This window comes from Hordeum vulgare, chromosome 5H, assembly GCF_904849725.1.
Source record: "Hordeum vulgare subsp. vulgare chromosome 5H, MorexV3_pseudomolecules_assembly, whole genome shotgun sequence".
NCBI classification, from domain to species: Eukaryota; Viridiplantae; Streptophyta; class Magnoliopsida; order Poales; family Poaceae; genus Hordeum; species Hordeum vulgare.
Window position 1 is genome coordinate 360108761 of NC_058522.1, and position 23456 is coordinate 360132216.

Below are 23456 nucleotides of genomic sequence, written 5' to 3' on the forward strand. Positions count from 1 at the left end.
CCCCGCCCTCCACCGCTCCCCGCCGCCCCGCTGTTCCCCACCGCCCGCCGTTCCCCTATACCCAGCCCCTAGCCCCGTGGCAGCTCGTGGTGGCGGATCGAGCTCGAGGGTGGGAAATCCGCCGTGACCGTGACCGAGCAGGTGATGCGGCGCCCTTCCTGTGTCTGCTCCCAGCATGGCGCTGGATCCACATGGACAACCACTACACCAGGCCAGATGCGTCGTGACTCGCGAATAGTCGTTGTTGTGTTCAGTTGCTCAATGGCTCATGACTTAACAGTGTATGTCAGAAACATTTAGATGGGTTCGATGAACATGTGTTGTGCATATTTTTATTAATTCCACCTACTTATTTGCAACTTTTCATCTTAGTTCTTTTGTGACGATCTGGTTACATTCATTGGTTTTGTTTAGGTATGTGGCTGTTGGCAATGAACCTTTTCTGAAGAGCTACAATGGCAGCTTCATCAACATTACCTTTCCTGCACTCAAGAACATTTAGAGAGCTCTAGATGAGGCTGGTGTAATGGTCAAGGCTATTCTTCCCCTGAATGCTGACGTCTACAACTCCCCTGAGAAGACACCAATGCCATATGCTGGGAATTTCCGCAAAGATATCAACACCCTCATGGTTTCCATTGTCAATTTCCTCCATAGGAATGATGCCCCTTTTTTTTGTCAACATCTACCCGTATCCGAGCCTCTACCAGAACGCAAACTTCCCGTTGAACTTCTCCTTCTTTGATGGTGGTAGCAAGCCAGTCTATGACAAAGGGATGGTATACACCAACGTGTTCGACGCAAACTTCGACACCCTTGTTTGGTCCCTAAGGAAAGATTGTGTGTCTGACATGAAGATCATAGTCGGTGAGATCGGCTGGCCAACATATGGCGATAAGAACGCCAACGTCAAGTATGCACAGAAGTTCTACGATGGTTTTATGAAGAAACTGGCCAGAAATGTCGGGACGCCTCTGAGACCCGGCCGCATGGACGCCTACCTGTTCGCGCTGACCGACGAGAACCAGAAGAGCGTGCTACCCGGGCGCTTCGAGCGCCACTGGGGACTCTTCACCTACGATGGGAAGCCGAAGTTCCCCATGGACCTCAGTGGGTTTGGCCAGAACCGGTACCTGCTCGGGGTCGAAGGGGTGCAGTACCTGCCATCACAGTGGTGTGTGTTCGACAAGGATTTGAAGGATAAATACAAAGAACTGCCAGCCTCCGTGAACTATGCATGCTCGAACGCAGATTGCACAACGCTAGGGTACGGGTGCTCATGCAACGGTCTCAACCATGATGGCAACATATCGTACGCGTTCAACATCTACTTCCAGACGATGGATCAGGACGTCAGGGCGTGTTCGTTTGGAGGCCTCGCGAAGATCGTGACGACGAATGCTTCTCAGGGAGGATGCGTGTTTCCAGTGCAGATTCTGAGTGCTTCGACAAGGGTGGTGTCGCTGAGCCTTTTCGCTGCGTCCTTGGTTGTTTCAGTAGCTGTGTTCATCCTCATGTAGGCGAGGGGAGGCGAGGCAGGGCAGTGAGCACTGGTACATCAAGCTGCTGCCAGAAGCTGTTACATGACACGGGTGGGGAGCACAGGATTGCGAGAGTGGATTTTTTGCTCGTACTACAATAGTCTGTGAAAGGCAAAGCTGGTGGGTGATTCAAGACAGAGTCTACTTTCAGAGGACAGTCTGACAATGCACCAAGTGTAAAAATTCTGAATGTTCTGCGCGTTGATTCCCAATCTGACTGCTGATATTCTACAGCAGGCATGGCTTCTAGGTTTCTGTTTGACATCGCTGCTACCTATACCAGTTTACTGGCCAGTAGTCAGCCTGAGCCTTATACCAACCCAATGAGCAGCTTGCTCAGTTTTAACTGTCCTGCATTTGCACACTCCATCTTTTTTGGATGCATGAACTGCAAAAGAGAAACATGCGTTTCAGCATGATAGGCACACGGAAGGAGCAGAATTCGTGATGTTTTTGTCTGTTCCTTGAGTTACTGATGGAGCGAAATGCGTGATATTTTATCTTTTGATTTGAGTTCCTGTTCTAACTGCGTGCGCTCTTTGTCCCAGTTTCCGTTCCCTTGTTCTTGCTTTTCTATATCCCGATGAACCGTGAGCCCAACGGAATGGGTCTACTACAGTTGTAGAGTACGTACTAATTATCTCCTGGGCCGAAACGGACCTCAAGTTCGTCGATAATCTCACCAGAGCCCACATGGGGTCCCTGCCTAGGTGGCACCAAGTGGCACCAGATGACAGCAAGAACATATGTTTTTAAGTGGACACCCTCTGGTCATGGAAAAAATTGTTCCATAAGGGCCAATCTTAATTAGTCACATCATGGCAGAGTTGGTACATAGAGACGGGAATCTTACTTAGTCCGACACCTGTCAATTGAGAATCTCAGCGTATTCATCTGTACTATTAAAAGCACGAAAGGGCAGATCCAACTTCTAATCTGAAGCGTCTAATCAAATGATCAAGGGTCTTAAATCATCGTTAACGAAATCTTTCGTTAACCCTTCATTAACATCGCGAAGCCCCACGTTCTCTTCACGAAGCGTTCCGAAACCGCACCAACCCTGACTCCTCTCCCCTCCCCGCCCGTCGCGTGCTCGCCCCGCCCGCCGCCTCCTCTCCCCCGCTCACCCCCGCCTACTCGCCCCGCCCGCCGCCTCCTCTCCCCCGCTCACCCCCGCCTACTCGCCCAACCCGCTCGCCTCTCCCCCGCTCGCCCCGCCCTTCACCGTTCCCCGCCTCCCCACTGTTCCCCGCCGCCCGCCGTTCTCCTGCACCCAGCCCCCAGCCCCATGTCCTCCACAAGATTTGCGCCGCCGCATTCACTCGCCCAGCCCGTCGCCTCTCCCCCGCTCGCCCCGCCCTCCACCGTTCCCTGCCGCCCCGCTGTTCCCCGCCGCCCGCCGTTCCCCGCTGCCCGCCGTTCCCCTGCACCCAGCCCCCAGCCCCGTGGCAGCTCGTGGTGGCGGATCGAGCTCGAGAGTGGGAAATCCGCCGCGACCGCGACCGAGCAGGTGATGCGGCGCCCTTCTTGTGTCTGCTCCCAACATGGCGCTGGATCCACATGGACAACCACGACATTGACAACCATGTGATTCTTCTACATGGACATGGAGCTCCAACACCACATCATGGAAGGCTTGGGAGTTCGTCACCACATGTTCCTCTTCTCATCCCCACCTCCGCTCTTCTGAAGAGAGGACAAGAGTGGTCCAATATTCTTTTTTGAAATGTCCATTAGTCTAATTTTTATACAAGAGAGCATTATCTCTGTTTCGACATCAAAATTAATCGGATGGAATTCTTTCATTTCTATTGCTAATTAAAATGCCTCCGTTTTCTGGACATGCATCTGCCTTTGCTTTAATTTTCCATGTTCATGTTTGATTCGAGATCCTACTAATTAGGCTTGTTTGACTGTGAGTGCCGATCCCGCACCCCTGGTTTATTACAAAAGGTGGTTGATCTAAAGCCAAAGGTGGAACAGTGGAGTCCACAGAACTTGGATGACAGAAGCTACAGCAGGCCAGCACCACCTAAAGAGCACGAGTTGGCCATCCAGAAGTTCAATACACAAGTACCAATTAATAAGGTAACTTGCTACAGCCATGAAAAAGAAGTGTGAAGATTCGGACTTGTGCTTACTGCCATGTTTGTAATAAGATACTATATAACTCGCATTTCTTATATGTTCGTTGTTCATTTGTGTGCTTTCATTTTAAAGCTCATATGGTCGTTTCTTGAGGAAACTGCATGCATATACTGTTGATGTTATACGTATAATTTCTAATGATAAATTTTTCTGCGTCATATCAGGTTACAGAATGGCCGCCAAATGTGTTAAAAATTTGTTCATACATATGAACATGGATGATTACTTGACACATGAATGGTATGGAAATCAGGATCTAACTCAATTTAATCTGAAAGCAGCAACATGAATGGTATGGAATAGTAAAATTTCATTTCCCTCGTGGCATGCAGCATCTTGTCGCACCATGCCTCTCCTACTCGCTCGCAGGCGCCCCCAGACCAGTTCATCATGAATCGCCAAACGATAGGGGTCCGACACTCAAAGCATTAGAGCAACCAAATTGATGGTGATTAACTGATGTACTTTTCCTTTAATCATCCAGCAAACCAACCTCTGATGTTGATAGTAAAAAAGAAACTTTTCTATGGTATTATCTTTCTAGCAATAATGGTCAGGCATGATCAAACATAATAAGATAAATGTATAACCCAGATTTTGAAAAAAAATCTTGCATGCTCATTATATTTGTAGCAGTAATTTGCGCTTGTGATGATTAGTGAAGTTTTGCATCAAACACATATTTCTAGACAAACATTCGGGATTTTGTTGTGTCTTGCATTCATGTGCTCTTATTCCCCAACCTATTTTTGTGACAATAAGAGGATTGAAGATGAGTCGGGATCATCAACTCATCATCTATGCAGCAGTAATCACTCTTAACTTTTGTTTTCTGTTTTGTTTGGTGATCGCATAATAGTCTCCTTTGCTGTTTTTATGATGCCTTTTTTAACCAGTACAAATTTCAAAGATTCCTCATCATTTGGATGGTTTGGGCTGCTTTGAACTGTAAAATTTATATTTGGTTGTTTTTATGGTAACACGTTTGGACGGTCAACAGTCCACCCAAGCTTGGCCTTCCACTTACCAAAAGTTAGATCGTGGATGGACTAGCAAACCAATATCTTCTTTCCAGTTAACTTGCACACCTTTTCTTCTATTTTATGATGCCATGTGAGAGACTATATTAGACGTGTCATTTAGTTTACTTGTCCCAAATTACTAATTCTTTCGCAGATTGAGAAGCCACCACAACTTGGGTCACTATTGAAAGGGCTCTTGGCCTATTTTCTCATTTACTAATTGGACTAATGAAATAAAAAAAATTGGTGTCTTATTTCTTATTTGATTTTTGTAGTGATGTTTATGTATAGTTTATTCATAGATGGTAAGACCAAGTAGGCCGATGTCAAATGCATTATAGATCAAGACAGAGTTGACACTAATTTCATATCTGCAAGTTTTTTGATCCTGTACCAAAACTATTGTTGATGCTTTGAGTAGCCCTGTGCTTGTAGAGCAATGGATCACTTCCATGTTATATTTTCAATGCATACTTTGAATTGGTACTTTTCCTTTTGGGGTTGCCCTCAATGATTGCCGCTAATTTCCAGTCTACATAATAATGCCAAAAGTAGAAGTATGCACTTCAAAATTTTGGGGAGCAACATGAATCATGGTTTAGGCAAGCATATCTTTGTTGTGGCGTTGTACAGATAGTAAAGCTCTCTAATGTGGCGAAATCATGCTTTGTGGAGTGCTTATTGCTTTCATGTTTTCCAGGAAACATGATTGTTCCTTTTCCCTATCCAATATGGATGCGGTGAGTTGTTGATTCATATCAATTACATTGTTTAAGTAAAAGAAAACATGTGTTTGCAAGGTGAAATCAAACGTAGCAGCATTTGGCATTTTTAATGGTTTGGAACTTTGGAGCCCTGCAAAAGTTGGTCATCATTCTTGGATCAAGGTATGTTTGTGATGCCTAGCTTCGTAAATTTACTCTTTTTTTGTCTAATTGGACGATGTGGGATGATAATTGTTGCCTTGGCATTATCTCTTCATGGAAGAAGTGAAGTGATGGATGTTTACTGAGAGTTCAAAGTCATTTGCTGGGAAGTTATGTTCCTTAAACCCACCGATAGACGCTCGGGAGCACCAACCGTAGGCCTCGGAGTGGCTTGGCCTCTCATAAAAAAAGACCCCATGCTTCTCATGGCTGCTCGCACATGTTTAAATCTATTATATGGGCAATAATTGAGTGTTTGTTTAGTGAGTACAGAATTTAGTTATGACATTTAACATTATACTTTTTTTTTGCATAATTTGGTCATAATAATAAAGTTAGTCACTCAAGTTGCTTCATGACAATGCAAGGGCCATACAATGCATTGGTAAATTCAATTTCGTTTCCTAGATGTTTTCTAGGTATGGTATAGATGTTTGCATCTTTGCGGAGATATTTAACAAATTATGAGATCGTGGGACGCTTATAACTTACATATTTCATCATGTTTTACAAGAAAATGAAGACGTGCGTTGCACGTGCACGCTAACTAGTACTCCCTCCGTTTCTTTTTAGTCTGCATATAAGGTTTGGTCAAAGTCAAGCTTTATAAAATTTGACTAACTTTATATTAAAAAATATCAACATTCACAACATGAAATCAATATTATCAGATGCACCATGAGATGTATTTTCATACTATATAATTTTAATATAGTAGATATTCATATTTTTTGATATAAATTTGATTAAACTTTATGTTGTTTGACTTTGATCAAATCTTATACGCCGAGTAAAAAGAAACGGAGGGAGTAAATATAGATGTTACTCCCATTGTTGTGGCTGGTCTGAAATTGCTTGAGGTAAAAGGAAGCGAGAGGACACCGGGAAACGATCTCCATCCTAAACCCCAAATCAACCGCGCACGAAGGCGCACGCAAGGGTTTTAGCCCAAGCCCGAAGTCGGCGTGCCCCCCTCGCCCAACCTCCCCTTCCCTCCTGCGTTGGCGGCGGCGCCACATCCCCCATTCCCCATGTCTTCCACTCCCTTCCCCGCCGCCTCCAGTTGATGCTCACCGCCCCAACTCCAGCCGCCGAGACAGCCATCTCCCCGCCGTCGCCGCCTCTTCCTCCTCCCCCCGTCCTCCTACCCACCAAAGTCCTAGCCCTCATGTGGCGCCGCCTACCCTCCCGCCGCCTCGCCTCCGCCCTCCTCTCCGCCTCCGCGCCGCAGCTTCCCCCTCCTCCTCTCCACCGCCTGCTCCTTCCAGCCCCCGCTGCCGCCACCGGAATCCTCCCTCCGGCGCGCCTCCTGTGGGGGCATCCCCCCTCGCGATTCGCGTCGTCCTCCGCTGCTGCCGCCGAGGCCGTCTCCTCCGAAGAGGTGGACGAGCCGCACCACGCGCCCGACGAGATCGTCCGCTTGGGCCCCAATCCAAAGCCGCTGGCCGCAGCCGCAGGTGAGGCGGGGAAGAAGGAGCGGAGGAGGGGGCGTGGGCAGGGGAGGCAGCTGGCAGAGTTGGCGGCCGAGCATGGCATTGGATACTCCAAATACGTTTCCCTGCGCCAGCGGCAAATCCGGATCGAGACCGAGGCGTGGGAGCAGGCCGCCAAGGAGTACCGCGAGCTGCTCGCGGACATGTGCGAGCATAAGCTGGCGCCCAACCTGCCCTATGTCAAGTCGCTCTTCCTTGGCTGGTTCGAGCCACTGAGGGACCAGATCATCGCAGAGCAGGAGCTTGTCGGCGAGCGTGGGACACGCGCCTCCCACGCCCCCTATTTTAACATGCTTCCTGCCGACATGATGGCCGTTATCACCATGCACAAGCTCATGGGGCTGCTTATGACTGGCAGTGGCGATGGAAGCGTCCGTGTGATCCAGGCCGCTTGCCAGATCGGTGAAGCAGTCGAGCATGAGGTGTGGCACTCAAGCTTCTTCTTTGTTTCCAGTTGTGCAGTTGCATGCCCAAATGGTTGTTACATTAATGAATTAGCAGTGATGATCCTTACTAATCTCAAGTGACCACTAGGTTGCCAGTGTTGGTGGTTGAAATCATTGTTTTTTTTATCAATTAAGGTTGAAAAATGACGTCTTTAGTAAATAGTTTCTCTTAGATTTATGATAATTTAGTGCTAAGCACCATTATTATTCATTAGAGGGTATGACATGTCTGAAATTACCAATTTACGTTTTCTTTCGTATAGGTATGCCATTATGTAAGGCTGAATATATTCCCCGATGAACTCTGGGTTATTGAAACACTGTAGGTTAGGTACATCTGGAGCTAAAAAAGATTAAAGTAATATTTCGTTACAGTTGGAAGTATTAGTAAACAATTGATGAGTTCTGGAAACAGTATGTGGTTCTGAATCTGATGGTAAGGTACCCTTTAAAGAGATTATGTAAATGTAGTTGAAATGGGTCAAAATATATACATGATTTGATTGACTAAATACCTACTCATGAGCCTTGGAATGATTTAGGGCCAGGCATCATTACTGTTATCGATAATCTAACTGTTAGGTGTACCCTCTTTGAATGCACCATTCTAAGTATAAATTTTGAACCATTGTCTTACATATGTTTGACATTGTGCCATAAAGAGGTGCCTTTATTTTTTGGGGGCAGAAAGAGATACCTTTGTCAGCTGCTATTTCCTGGCATTGGCGTTTGCATTAATTTTCAGTCAATTGTTAACCTGGCATTTATTTCTTTTGTTGCACCAGTTATGGTGACAACAGTTAGTGTGGTACGTTAGTATACATTACTAACGAGTAATTGTAATGTTTTTCCTCTTGTCCTTGACCAGGTTCGAATCCACAAATTTCTAGAGAAGACAAAGAAAAAGAACACTAAAGAAGTAGATAAAGTAGTAGAACCAGGGGATTCAGATATCGCCAAAGAACAACAGCTTTTAAGAAAGAAAGTCACTGATCTGATGAAAAAGCAGAAGATACGGCAAGTCAGGCATTTAGTGAAGAAGCAAGATAGCACCAGGCCATGGGGTCAAGATGCTCATGCAAAAGTATGCACCTTTTCTAATTATTCGTTGATATATGTGTTACTTCTTGAACTAAAGATATATTTGATATATGTGTTACTTCTTCAACTAATGATATATTTATATTATCTTTTGCCGTTTTGTAGGTTGGCAGCCGTTTGATTGAGCTATTTATTGAAACGGCCCATATACAACCACCTGCTAGTCAGTCTGGAGATAGTACACCTGAAATTCGACCTGCTTTCACGCATGAAATGAGAACTGTGGCAAGAGAACAGTAATCATGTCAACTCTTACTTAATACTCCCTCCGTCCGGAAATACCTGTCATAGGAATGGATGTATTTAGATGTATTTTAGTTCTAGATACATCCATTTTTATACATTTGTGCGACAAGTAATTCCGGACGGAGGGAGTACCTTCTTACCCCAAAAGGGATGCTTCTCTGTTCTAACTCATGCTTTCTCTAATGCCTTGTACGTAAATAGGAAAAGTCGACGATATGGTGTGATCAAGTGCGATCCACTGGTTCGACAAGGCCTGGATAGAACAGTGAGTCACTGAGTTGTTCCTTCTGTTACACGTGCAATGATTTTCTTCATCAGAATATTCTTTCCAGAATATTGCATTCCCTGATCCTTCCATGGAAATATTTCCTGTGACAGGCAAAGCATATGGTCATACCTTACATGCCTATGTTGATTCCGCCGATCAATTGGACTGGGTTGGTACTGCTTATCCATGTTCCTCACAATTATTTGCATATATGTTGCTAGATAGCTCGACTGTTCTTCAAGTGTGTTAGGTTACATCATAGTAGCTGAGTGTAATCACAAATCTGAATGGTCCCCTTCTCGATGATTTCAGTGTGTTGTGGTTCATAAGAGTGGATGCTGCTCTGTTAGATTATTACTCCCTCCGTCCGAAAATACTTGACGTAGGAATGGATGTATCTAAATGTATTTTAGTTCTAGATACATCCATTTGTATCCATTTCTGTGACAAGTAATTCCGGACGGAGGGAGTACTAATTAATGGTTCCGAGTAACAAAATTATCCCTAATTTTACTAGCGACACCCATGTTATACCTAATTTTGAGTAGCAAAATTATCCCAGTAATTGTTATGGGAACTAACTACTAGCAATTTCTACAGATATGACAAGGGTGCACATTTATTTTTGCCATCCTATGTGATGCGCACCCATGGAGCTAGGCAACAAAGGGAGGCTGTAAAGAAGGCTCCAAAGGAACAGATGCAAACAATTTTTGAGGTATTCTTTTGCCTCATGTTTATATCATCTTCACAGATTAGATGAATAGTTAAGATTGAAATACGTTTTCTAGATCACATGCATGGATCTCTTTTTAGCACACTTGATGCAGATAGCTGTTTCTCTTGTTAATATGCTGTTTGCACATTGGCACGCTGATGGCTGTTCTTGCTAAGCATCTTTGTCTATGTGATATAATCAATTGATGCCTTTTTGGTTTCAGGCCTTGGATAATCTTGGGAGCACCAAGTGGAGGGTCAACAAAAGGGTTCTTAGTATTGTTGACAGAATTTGGTCCAGTGGTGGCCGACTTGCTGACTTGGTTGATCGTGCTGATGTGAGCTGCCATCTTTTTCTCTCTGGATTTCATCTTATGAATACTATGGCATTCTTGTTTTATATGCTAACTTTTTTTTATGTGCTCTAGGTTTCCCTACCGGAGAAGCCTGACACTGAAGATGAAGCTGAGCTGAAGAAGTGGAGGTGGAGCATGAGGTCAGCCAAGAAGGAAAACAGTGAAAGACATTCTCAGAGATGTGATGTTGAGCTTAAACTCGCCGTAAGCGACTATAAGGGTTCTTGCTATTGTTAATGGTTGAGCTGGGCATCATTTACTCAATTTTTACTCTTCATCTAATGTACCCTTGTTGGTAACAGGTAGCTCGCAAAATGAAGGAAGAAGTGGGGTTTTACTATCCACACAACCTTGATTTTAGAGGCCGTGCTTATCCAATGCATCCTTACCTGAATCACTTGGGTTCAGATCTTTGTCGTGGAGTGTTGGAGTTTTCTGAAGGTCGACCACTTGGTGAATCAGGCTTGCGCTGGCTGAAGATACACCTAGCAAATTTATATGGTGGAGGTGTAGACAAGTTATCATATGATGGCCGGATTGCATTTACTGAGAATCACCTGGAGGACATATTTGACTCAGCTAACAGGCCTCTTGAAGGCAAGCGATGGTGGCTTGAGGCAGAGGATCCGTTCCAATGCCTGGCAGTTTGCATGGATCTTAATGAAGCTTTAAGAAGCTCCTCTCCAGAAACAGTGATCTCACATATTCCTGTGCACCAGGTACTGATATTTTGTCCATGGTATATAATTTTTCTTCTGATAATCTAATTTCTTTCCTGCAATAATTGTCATGTTTAGTTAAGTTCTCCGTGTTGCTTTGCTAGGCTAGGAAAAATTAGCCATGTTTGTTTCTTGTGGCTTGAAATATAAAACAAGGACATGCTCTGACAGCTTCCAGAAAAGTATAACTAATGCCAAACATATTTGTAGTTTGATCTACTTGTGGGCATTGCCTGACAAAATGATGTATAAATAAACCTTGAATACATTGTTTATCTTGAGGGCAAGGAATTTCTTCTGCATATGATTATGAGCTACTTTTCTTGGCAAGATCTGCGCAAATAAACATTTTTAATTTCTGGTAAACATGTCATGGGCTTATGGCATAGCAGCAGCTGCATGAGTATAGGAAGGACATACAAGTTGAGTCCAAGAAGGACATACCTATTTGTTGAGAGTTCTGTTTTGTTTTGATAGAATGCTTTAATTGAAGTTGTAATATGTTAGAATTTAGTTATTTAATTTATTTAGGCACTTTGTCTCCGTTAAACAGGGATGGTAATCTCTTACTCCCTCCGTCCCATAATATAAGAGCACTTTTTACATTACACTAATGTAAAAAACGCTCTTATATTATGGGACGGGTAAAAAACAAGCAAAAATAAACCAAACTATCCCATTTCTCTCATGTTGCCCTCTAGCTGTCTCTTTTATCCGCATCTATCTATTGGGATTCATGCTCCTCAATGAGTATGCTTACTTCTACTAAGTCATTTGGATGCAATACTGGGAGCCAATGGCGTTTAAAATGGTATGGTAGATCACAGCTGTTAGCATTGACTTCAGTCGTATGTGTTCATCTTGATTACATAATGTTGTAACAATGAAAATATATACTTTATAGGAGACCTAAGATATGATTAGTAGCATGGACACGGATTATGAGCTTTCCTGAAGAAAAAACCAAACATTATTTCTAAGTTCGAACAGAAAATCCAGAAAAAGCATAAATTTGCATGTGCCAAATACTCTCTGCAGAGAATGAAGAGAAATATGAACATACTGTCTACCATTTACTTGTGTAGCTGCACAAAATGTATAGTTTTTGTACAATCTTGTGTAACTGCACATAGTATTCACACATGCACATGTGTGTTCTCCTTTCAGAAGTTTTTGAAATGTTATGTGTGCTATATGTTATAATATGTAACTAGAACATTAAACATTTACGCAAGAGAAGACATGATATCTGGTGCTGTTGCTAAACCATGTAATCGCCCACCTAACATTTTATAGTAAGTCTAGGTGATCGGTTATGTGCTTATGCTGGAGCAGAATTATGATAATTATGTTTTCTTTTTCAGGATGGCTCTTGTAATGGCCTGCAGCACTATGCAGCTCTTGGAAGGGATAAGGTCAGTTCATATTTTTATTAATTACGCTGTGGCTTTATCAAAGTTCTTTTTTGGCATGGGAAATATTTAATATTTGGCCAGTGAAGTATGTAATCATTTCTTTCATCAATTTCATGCAGCTGGGTGCAGTTGCTGTCAACTTAGTTTCCGGGGAGAAACCTGCAGATGTTTACTCTGGAATAGCTGCCAGGTAGAGGTCATTCTGTCTTGAACGTAGTGTCGATGCCTCAATGGGCAGAGTCAACATTCCTTTTTAACTTGTAGCTGTCTGTATGCCATACCCTATCAGCCTATCTAGTTACTGAGCAATCTTATACACCCACTTTTCTGTTGACTTATAATTCACAACAATTATGGTCCGAAAAATATTCTTTTACTTCTCTCATAAAAGTACCAGTCATGGATGGAGTCAAACTTCAAAGTACCTATATATGCTCATATTTATACGTGTTCCTGAAATGAATTTGGGTAGACAACAGATCGTATACAGATTCAAACAAGCTTAAACTGTCTGTTCATGTGTTTATTTATGAAATAATTGGGTCCTGCTTGGTATCTTTAATATGGCAGTGCCTTATCAACAAGCCAATTAACTGTTCAAATCTAGATTTAAGTCAGGGTTCAGTTTATCCATCTTGACATGTGATGGATGTAATATCTTCTTCAACTTGTGATCTGGAGTTACATTTTTAGTACTTGTGATCCAGGGTGGTGGAAATTATGAAGAGAGATGCACAAAAAGACCCAGCTAAAGATGCTGATGCAGCACGTGCTCGCTTGTTAGTTGATCAGGTGTTGTTTTTAAGCCAGTCTTTATAAATATTCTTTTACCTTGTATGATGAAAATACTCTGTGTTCAAGATTGCTTTTATTTGGTCGGCTCTCTACCTTCAAGTTATACATACCTGTATTAAAGCTGACACCTGGTAAAAATCTACAGCTGATGTTATGCTAAAATCAACAGTTCTACCTAGAGTTACACTGTTTTCTGTAACATTTGCCAGTGTAGCTATTCTGTGATAATGCATACTAAAAGCCTAAGGAATTGAAGGGTACCACATTCTTTAAAATGTTAGAGCAACACCTACTTTTTCTCAGCATAGTGCAAATTTGTAAAATCACGTGGAAACTCCTGGGATTAGTACAAACCTAGCTCAGTTATTATGCTAGATGAAGTTTATTTGAAACATCACTTTAGAAAGCCCATATATATTGAGTTGGTATATAAGCATGCTGTTGAGTTCGAGAGGGAGAGCGGTACCTTCAGACTGCTCGAGCTTTTTTTCTGGTTACTCGAGTTACTCTTCTTCTCCCGTGTGTGTGTGTGGCGGCTCTCATGGGAACGGGAGGACTGGATGCCCCTTTCTAGGTCAGCACCTCCACATGGGCTTGGGCCCTGAGTGACAAAGCTTGATGGGCTTGGGCCCATACCGGTTCAACACCCCCCCTCAAGATGGGTGGTAGATATCTATCATTCCCATCATGTCACATGCCAAGTTACAATCCTTTGTTCCCAGTCCCTTTGTCAAGCAATCTGCAAACTGCTGCCTAGAGCTGACATGACTAAGGCTGATGATCCCAGCATCAAGTTTCTCCTTAATGAAGAAGCGATCGATTTCCACGTGCTTTGTCCTATCATGTTGAACTGGGTTATTAGCAATGACTATAGCTGACTGATTGTCACACCACACCTTCAAGGGCCCCTTCCTTAGAAGTTTCAACTCGCTCAGTAGGTACTTCACCCAGAGCATGTCACACAACCCTTGAGATAATGCTCTATATTCAGCTTCGGCTGTTGGTCTAGACACAACCGTCTGTTTCTTGCTTCTCCATGACACCAAATTTCCCCCCACAAACACACAGTAGCCAGAAGTTGATCTTCTATCATCTTGACAACTGGCACAATCAGAGTCACAATAGCCATCCACCTCAAGATGTCCACTCTTCGCAAACCACAACCCTTTATCCGGAGTCCCCTTCAAGTACCTTAGAATTCTGTGCACAATATCAAGATGCCCACTCCTTGGTTCATGCATGTATCTGCTCGCCACACCCACGGCATACACGATGTCAGGCCTGGTATGACACAAGTAAAATAATCTCCCAACCAGTTTCTGATAATCTTCCTTATTCACCAGCTCTCCTGATTGTGCTGTCACTTGATGACTTGTTCAATCGGAGTAGGGTATGCACGACATCCCATCATGCCCATGTCACTCAAGAGATCTAAGGTGTATTTCCGTTGGCACAAATATATTCCCTTCTCTGTCCAGGCCCTTCAGTACCAAGGAAGTATTTTAGGTTACCCAAATCCTTTACCTCAAACTCGTTGCTCAAACACCCCTTCAATCTCTCTATTTTCTCCTTGTCATCTCCAGTGATGATAATGTCATTCGCATAAACTGCAAGAATGGTGATCTTCTGATGAGAGTGTCTGTAGAACACTGTGTGTTCACCGTTACACTGACCATGCCCCATACCACGAACAGCACGCCTGAATCTATCAAACCATGGCCTCGGTGATTGCTTCAGTCCATACAAGGATTTCACCATGCAAGAAGGCATTCTTAACATCTAGTTGACGCAACTTCCACCCAAAATTTGAAGCACAGGAAACCAATATCCTTACTGTGTTCATCTTTGCCACAGGAGCAAACGTCTCCTCATAGTCAATTCCATAAGTTTTACTATATCCTTTGACGACCAATCTGGCCTTATACCGTTCCACCTTCCCCTCAGGATCCTGCTTCACTGTATAGACCCACTTACAACTCACAGCTTTTATTTCTGCTGGCAATGTGGTTAGCACCCACGTCTTGTTTTTCCTCAATGCTTCCAACTCTTCTATCATTGCTTCACCCCACTTCGGATCTTGCTTTGCAGCCTTCCAATCCTTTGGAATTGACACAGTTTGAAGAGAGGCGACAAACACTATAGGAAGGAGACAAAGCCTCATAAGACACAAAATTTCCAATGTCATGATAAAAAACATCTGGTGGTAAAGCCTTCTGTGCGCTTCACGTGTCCCCTTTCGCAACGCAATAGGAAGTTCCACTGTGTCTGATGAGCTTGCATCACTGCCCTGCTGCTCCTCCTGCACTGACTGCTCCCCCTGCACTTGTGATTGCCGCCGTGAATATACCAGACGTGTGTCAGATGAGCTATGCACTTGTGGCACTTGTGGCACTTGTGGCTGCCGTTGAGACATGGCGCTGCCAGCCCCTGCTATGGTATCACCCATCTCCTCCAGAACAACAGCATTCTTGGTGCTGCCAGAAGCACCATCTGCCCCTGCAAAACGCGCCTTGATGGTCACAAGACGGCATCCCCTGCTGACCTCCTGCTCCATCAGGAAGAGCCTCTCCTTGAGCATGAGGCTCTCCCCCTCAAGCCCTTCTCCTCTACAATCAGCAGCAGCAGCTCCAACACACAACACCTCGTCCACTTTGAGCAGCAGCAAAACCAGCAATCAGATGCCCAACAGCAGCTCCAGCAGCAACATCACACAGTACACAGCAGCACTAAGTGCAAGCAGCAACAATAGCCTCTTCCTCCTTCCTCTGCAAACAGCAGCAGTCCCAGCCACCACCACACAGCCGCACCCTTCTCCAGCAGAACAACAGCAGTTCGTCACCTCTCCTTCCTTTACCAATCTGCAACAATCAGCAACCGAGAGGAGAAGTAGCAGAGTCAGCAGAAGCAGCCCTCAGCAACCGCAGCCAGCCGCACCTCCTCTGCTTCCTCCCGTGCAGCAGCAGCAGATTGTCTGCTTCCTCCCGCTTAGCCACAGCAGCTCGTCTGCTTCCTCCCGCGCAGCAACAGCAGCTCACGCAGCCACACTGGACTTCCTGCGCCAGCCGAGACTCCTCCTAGCCCCGCCGTCGCCAGCCACCAGGTTCCGCGCGTGTACAGTTCGTCGCCTCCTGCCACGCCCAGATGCAAGCGGCACCCCTCTCGCCGGACCTCACCACCGGCCGGTGACCTAGACCACCGTTGTCGCCGGCGACCTGGCCTCTGATACCATGTTGAGTTTGAGAGGGAGAGCAGTACCTTCAGACTGCTCGAGCTTTTTTTCTAGCAACTCGCCTTACTCTTTTTCTCCCGTGTGTGTATGTGGCGGCTCTCATGGGAACGGGAGGGCTCATGGGAACTGGAGGACTCATGGGAACGGGAGGACTGGATGCCCCTTTCTCGGTCAGCACCTCCACATGGGCTTGAGCCCTAAGTGACAAAGCTTGATGGGCTTGGGCCCATACCGGTTCAACACATGCTGACTAATTGGGCTGTCATAAGATTAATGTTTACCTAATGTCCTGAATAAAATTTGTGTTAGCTATTTTACATATGATTTCTGTAATTGCTTTTAGTTGATATCTCGTAGACTTGCCAATAATACAGGTAAATTATGTAAAATTTTATGTGCTTATTTGTGAAATATACAGGTGGATAGGAAATTGGTAAAACAAACAGTGATGACATCTGTGTATGGTGTGACTTACGTTGGAGCACGTGAACAAATAAAAAGAAGATTAAAGGAGAGGGGGGTCATTGCTGATGACTCGGAACTTTTTGGTGCATCATGCTATGCTGCTAAGGTGTAATGCTTTATTCAGTGAAGCTTTTGTTTCTTCATCTAACATGTGCACCTTGAACTGAACCACCTTTTTGTTTCTTCTTTCAATTCTGGATAGGTCACGCTTACAGCACTTGGTGAGATGTTCGAAGCTGCTCGTAGTATCATGAACTGGCTTGGAGACTGTGCCAAGGTATCATTTGCAGTATCATGTCTGTTCCTGTCTGAACAGCATGCGATTCTTTGATGCTGTAATTACATTGGCATCAGAAATCCACTTCAATATCAGTTTTTGTCTGCTTCATAGTATTAGTACTGCTATTTTTGTTTGGTAATCATGGATTTGCTATTGAATGAAGCTGCAAAATGTGATCTATTGTCTTGTGGTTGATTTTCTATAAGAAAATAGTTAGTAATTGTAAATTTCTTCCTTTTCAATTTATTTGGGACATGCTGAAAAGAAAACATTGGGTGGGTATGTTAAACTTTGTTTCCGTTGGCATCCTGTGAGTGCCCCAACAGATAGAATGTTTTTTTTTTTTTGTTTATACTCATTACAGAGGCACACATCCTTCGTTACAAAGAGCCAGTTTGTCGTTGTAGTGCTTTTCTATTCAGTGCTGTGATATTTTGTGAGTTAGGGGAGTCTTAACCAATTTCCGTAGGATTATACTCCCTCAACGTCTTACATTATGGGACGGATGGAGTTCTGTTTTATCTGAATAAATAATGCTGTCAGCTAACTACAAGTCCGCCACACTCATTAACAGAAGTAAACGAGTGCTTTCGAAAAGGCAGCGCCATGTGCAGCGGAGACTGAGGGATGAAAACATAAAATGGATAAATAAGATCAAATAAAACCTCAAATACTGTCATGACTGTTGACCTACAACTTAAGATTACATCTGAGCAGTGGCTTGTATGGCAGGTTATAGCTTGTGAAAATGAACCTGTGAGATGGAAGACCCCTCTGGGACTTCCAGTTGTTCAACCATATCGCAAACTAGGGAGGCATCTTGTACGTATTCCAGTATAATTGTTTCCTCACTTTCTCTTGATTACTGCCGCCACATTATTTTAAAGAGAAATTAAACATGTGCATAACAATGCGGTATTCTTGATGTTCTCCTTGTAGATTAAAACTTCGTTACAAGTCCTGACCCTTCAACGAGAAACCGACAAGGTATGCCCTCTTTACATGGATATAGTTGAGTTCATCTTATTGACAATGGGACATTGACTGCCTGATCAGTTTCATGCCACCGTCTGCTGAATGGTAATTGGGCAGGAAGTGGGTAATTGAATTTTGCTTGCATACTTGGGCACATTGTTTCGTTGAACATATTTTCCTCATCGCAGCATTGCCACTGTTATAATGTACTATCAACCATATGCTTTGAATCTGATAGATCTATTGAGTATGCTAGATGAACGTGTATCTTTCGATCAGGTTATGGTGAAGCGGCAGAGGACAGCTTTCCCTCCAAACTTTGTGCACTCCCTTGATGGCTCTCATATGATGATGACTGCTGTTGCTTGCAAAAAGCAAGGCCTATACTTTGCAGGTCGGTATTCTGTATTCTCTTTACTATCTGCCAAAGTATTTGTGGGATACTTGGCTGCGTCTGTGTATTTTACTATTAGCATTTATGTATATTTAAAATCTATGCAGGAGTTCATGATTCATATTGGACCCATGCTTGTGATGTTGATACAATGAACAAGATACTTCGGGAAAAGTTTGTGGAACTGTATGATGCGCCTATTTTAGAAAATGTATGTATTTTGCCATCTCAGTTATCTGCATGCATATTTTTGGTATGTATTTGCACATATATTTGACAATCACTCTTCTCGTGCGATACATTTTTATTTGAAAGTTGCAGATATGCTTTTCTCCTGTACTTATTACAGTATTCTTAGTTTCGTGATTTACCCGATGATTGTTGAGTACACTTAAAGTGTTCCCTTGTCCAGGGTGCATTGCATTTAATACTAGCTAGCCTAAACCACTGTCTATTGTTGTTACTTATTTATCTATATCTTCTTTGTCTGCGTGGCTTAGCTGATTGGGCTTCATTTCCATGCGTATTGGTTTGTCATTTAGTAGTATGTTAGGACTATCATGATAGCTTGTTGTTGTGCTCTGTTTCCATGCTTTACCATGTAGAGCACATGAGCTTGCTGTTCTATGTGTTATTTTCGTATTTGTCCAATAACAAATGTCATAACTCATGACAGACTATGCATTCAGTTTGTTAACACAGTATATTTGATGCAGCTCTTGGAGAGCTTTGAGACATCTTTCCCTAAATTAAAATTCCCACCATTGCCAGAGAGGGGAAATTTTGATATGAAGGATGTTCTCCAGTCTACGTATTTCTTCAACTAGCGTGGTTGCAGCGGGCACATTGTCCTATTTTTCGCTCAGCTGCCCAGCTGTGGCCTTGCAGAAATCTCAAGTTCCGTGGAAGTACATGAGTGACTGACTCAGATGATGAAGCTAATTCTTTTGCTGATTGACGTGTCAACCTGTGGACAACTTGCATGAAGATAATCCCGCAAGACTGGATTTACAGAGGTGCACAGAAGACGCTCTTGCTTTGCTGCAGAATTTCATGGTTTCAACATCGCCAGTCATAAGCAAGTTGCATTACTACTGCCAAGGAGCTGGCAGTAAACAGAGCTGTCCAGGAGGAGGTTGAAGATAGTGACATTCAAAATAAGTGGAAACCGTGACCAAGAAGCACTTGCTGTGGAGCTTTTTCCTGAGTTTGTGATATAGTGTAGTTTTTATCTTGTGCCCGTTTTCCCCCTTTCTCAAGGCTCACGCGTAGCACGCTCACTCACAGATCATCAGTTTCCTGTAAATGTAATTATATGTAATTTTTGGCCTCTTCACTAACCTATCATTTTTTTTCTTGTTTTGCTTAATTTATAGAGCGGGGAATCTGATGGGTGCAAAATAACACTGTTGGAAAATTGATTCATAATTATCATTGTGGTTGTAAGATATTATCTATAGTAATAAAGTGAAATAGCCGTTTTCCTCTTTATAGTACCCGTGTGTTGCCATGGGCTGACAAATATATAGAATTGAACCAATGATCAAGGGTAATTGGTTAAAGAGCCATTAATTTTACTTCACCAATTTTGATCAGAATATATGTACAAGTTTCATCAATTTTTTATTCAAAAAAGTTGTGCCAAGCGGACAATGGATATAAAACCAGCATCTTAATCTTTGATACAAATCCATAGTAGTAAGAAACTTCTATGTCTATTGATAGAACTACAATAAACCCCTGTAATTGAAACAGCGATGGTAGCTCCTTCTCAAATTGGTCATAATTAGTCCAGGACGATTGGTCATAATTAGTCCAGGACGAAGATAATCAATCGAGATAGTAGCTCCTTCTCGACTACGTTTGAAATTAATTATACGTTGTTGGTTACGTCCGAAATTGATCATAATTAGTCCAGAACGAACATAATTATACCTTGTTGGTTACTTTTATAAACCATCATATGTAATCATATACAAACTAATAAACCTGGAATTGTCACCTAGATTTTATTTTGTTGAAGATTTAACATGAAAGCTCATTGTATCTTATGCAAGTGAAGTGCATGACCTTCATGGTCATTGGCAAAGACGTGAGGGGAATGCAACATGAGGGGTTATGGCCTCGAAGGAACTTTTAGTTTTTCTACTTCTTTGTATATGTTTTAAACTTCAGTTTATCATCATTTAAATAATGATTTGTTTTACAGAATAAAAAAATGACCAAAATATTCTGGGAACATGATAGTGTGTTCTGTCACTGTTGAATAACCTCGCCAATGGTCAGCTATATATGGAGAAAAAGGAATAATCAAGATGGTTCTCTAGAGAAGTCATACCATCTCTCGATGCACATCATGTTCATGGATCCTAGTCAGGCTCTCTTCTCCCAGCTTCATTGTCATATTTCACCCTAGAAAATCAACTGCTCGTGTTCTGAATAGTTATTATAAATAAATTTCAAGAACAGGTCATGGCTGAATCACTTGGGTACCATACTTAAAAATATGTATGCCTATGAGTGATTTGGCAGGTAATACCGCATGCCATGTAGAAAGCCATATCCAATTTGAATGGATGAATCGTCTTCCAAGTGTTACAGAAGTCTCGGGTAAGTCTCATCGACATGCACAATGGAGCTACTTTGCCATCTATCTTGCCAGGACATATAGAGATCATTCTCAGCACACCTCGTGAATTTGTTCATGTTTAAATCAGAGAGAGGAAAAGGGGACTGGACTTTACAAAACTGAATGTCATCTAAAACTAAAGCACATAACGTACAAAGTGCATGCCTACTTAATTGTAACAAGTACATTGGAAGCTCACTACGTTGGTGTTGGGTGGGAGGTGAAGATGTATGGATTTTGGTCTGCTGCTCCACATCCTCTCCTCTTACAGTTGTACCTACATAGAAAAGTCAGGGGTTAGAGAGAGGGAGAATAAGAGAGGGGAGAGGAGAGGAGTGGAAGTGGTGGCTTGCCACCTACCTGCTGCAGCTTCTCCATGGCTCACACCCCTTGCTTCACACAAGTAGATGAACTGAGATGAGAGCAACTGTCTGTACACACTCACACATCAGATGCAGAGTGGAAGAAAACCACATGAAGGGGATCTGACCTGCCGCACCTCTAGCAGACGACGTCATGGGTGGAAGAGGGGCTTGCTAGGGTTTCGGCCGGCGGTGGAAGAATCCCGCTGGGCCGCCCGCTTGACGTCTCGCCCCCGCGCGAGGGAAGCCTGTTAGACGGGCGCACCCACCACACCCGCCGCCCTTGATGGTCGGGCACTGCCAATACCGGCGGCGGCGGCAACCAGATGATCATGGGGCTAGGGGTTGCTCGCTAGGGTTTGGCTCCTCTGGAGCCGCCCGCGCGAGCGGCTTGGGAGGAAAGGGGGCATGTTCGTTGGTTTTCGGTTAGGTGGGTTTGCTGGGTTTTCTTCCCTGGTTCATTTGTTTGCGAGCGGGATCGTGGGGAGCAAAAGAAAGGGCGAAAAAAATACCAGGTGGAAGGGAAGACGAAAAAAAGCAGGTGAAAGGGGAGACGAAAAAAATCCGGAACGGAAGCAACCAAGTCCCCCTTGAGGAGAAGAGATTATTTGTTTCCAAAAGACAATTGCACTAATGGAGGGATCGACTGGTTTGATTAATTTAGGAAAGTTAGATCCGTGATACTTTTGTATGTTAGAAAGTACTGCTTTGTAAGGAAAGAATGAAGAGGAAATAAATTAGTGGATTTTATAAAGAGAATGACACTAATGAAGGGATCGACTGATTTTATTAATTTAGGAAAGTTAGATCCGTGATTTTTTGCATGTTAGGAAAGTACTGGTTTGTAAGGAAAGAGTGAAAAGGAAATAAATCAGAGAATTTTTTAAAGAAAATTACACTAATGTAGGGATCAGTTGATTTGGTTAATTTCGAAAAGTTAGATTTGTGAACTTTTGTATGTTAGGAAAGTATTGATTTATAAGGAAAGAGTGGTGACGCGGTTGAAAAAAACTTTCTACTATTAATTATTTGCATCCTAAATTAAGTCTCTCACTAATTAATAAATTGCATTAATGGCTCGATTTCATAATTGATTTGGCGCAAAAAATTCATAATTAGATGGACTTAATTATTTGTTTGTGTAATTAATTTTCTATCTAATTAATTGTATTAATGGTTTGATTTCCAAATTGATTTGGTTCTTTGTTTTCAAATTATGTTTGCATTAATGATTAAGTACCGATGAAACAAAACGATGACTAAGTACCGATGAAACAAAACCGACCATCACGATTGCAGACTCCTTCTTTAGGAGTAGACGATTGATTGGACTAGTATGGCATCGTCCATGTCTTGACACTGTTATTTTCAGTATATTCTGTGGGCCGTTGCAACAAAAAAGAAACATAGGAGATCCTTGGATCAAATACACGCATACACGAGTCATGTAACCAGGTTAGTTGTATGGGGCAACTAAAGTTGACATGGGAGGATGCCGTAAATAGAGATTTGAAGATTTGGAATGTACCTACAGATTTGGCTTTTGATAGGAATAAATGGAAGTTAGATCCATGTACCACAAGCTTAATTTTTCAGTACAAGCTTAATTTACTTCCCTTTACTTTGTTTACTTGTACATTCTTTTCTTTTGAGTTCCATAGATTTTTGTTGGGTTTCATCTCTAGTCTCGTTGGTTTGACCCCAAGATTATTACATGATTTTTTAAGGATTCTAGTCCTTCAAATTTCTTCCACGCGGTTTTTTTAATTCATAGGAATACAACTCATAGGCTTTTCTTTGACTAGATTACCGAGTCAACTCTATACTCTTGCAAAGAATTCTATGCTTGTCCCCTGCTCAGGCAAACATCGGTTCAATGTTATAGTACATGATGGCGTTAAATTTATTCCCTCCGTCTCTGTGACAGCC

The 23456-nt window shown here is 43.0% G+C and overlaps 1 protein-coding gene and 1 pseudogene across 1 annotated transcript; both read left to right on the forward strand.

The window, feature by feature from the left end:
* Positions 1 to 261: 261 nt before the first annotated feature.
* Positions 262 to 1520, forward strand: LOC123399606 (annotated as a pseudogene).
* Positions 1521 to 6569: 5049 nt separating this feature from the next.
* LOC123452082 (DNA-directed RNA polymerase 1B, mitochondrial-like) lies at positions 6570 to 20027 on the forward strand. The gene is made up of 19 exons (XM_045128660.1): positions 6570 to 7552; positions 8445 to 8660; positions 8783 to 8913; positions 9125 to 9188; positions 9302 to 9360; positions 9792 to 9909; positions 10133 to 10246; positions 10337 to 10468; positions 10567 to 10983; positions 12348 to 12398; positions 12518 to 12588; positions 13106 to 13190; positions 16841 to 16993; positions 17090 to 17164; positions 17900 to 17989; positions 18107 to 18154; positions 18422 to 18536; positions 18644 to 18747; positions 19253 to 20027. Exons 1-19 carry the CDS (start codon positions 6704 to 6706, stop codon positions 19361 to 19363), a joined length of 3003 nt encoding a protein of 1000 aa, XP_044984595.1. The 5' UTR covers positions 6570 to 6703; the 3' UTR covers positions 19364 to 20027.
* Positions 20028 to 23456: the final 3429 nt, after the last annotated feature.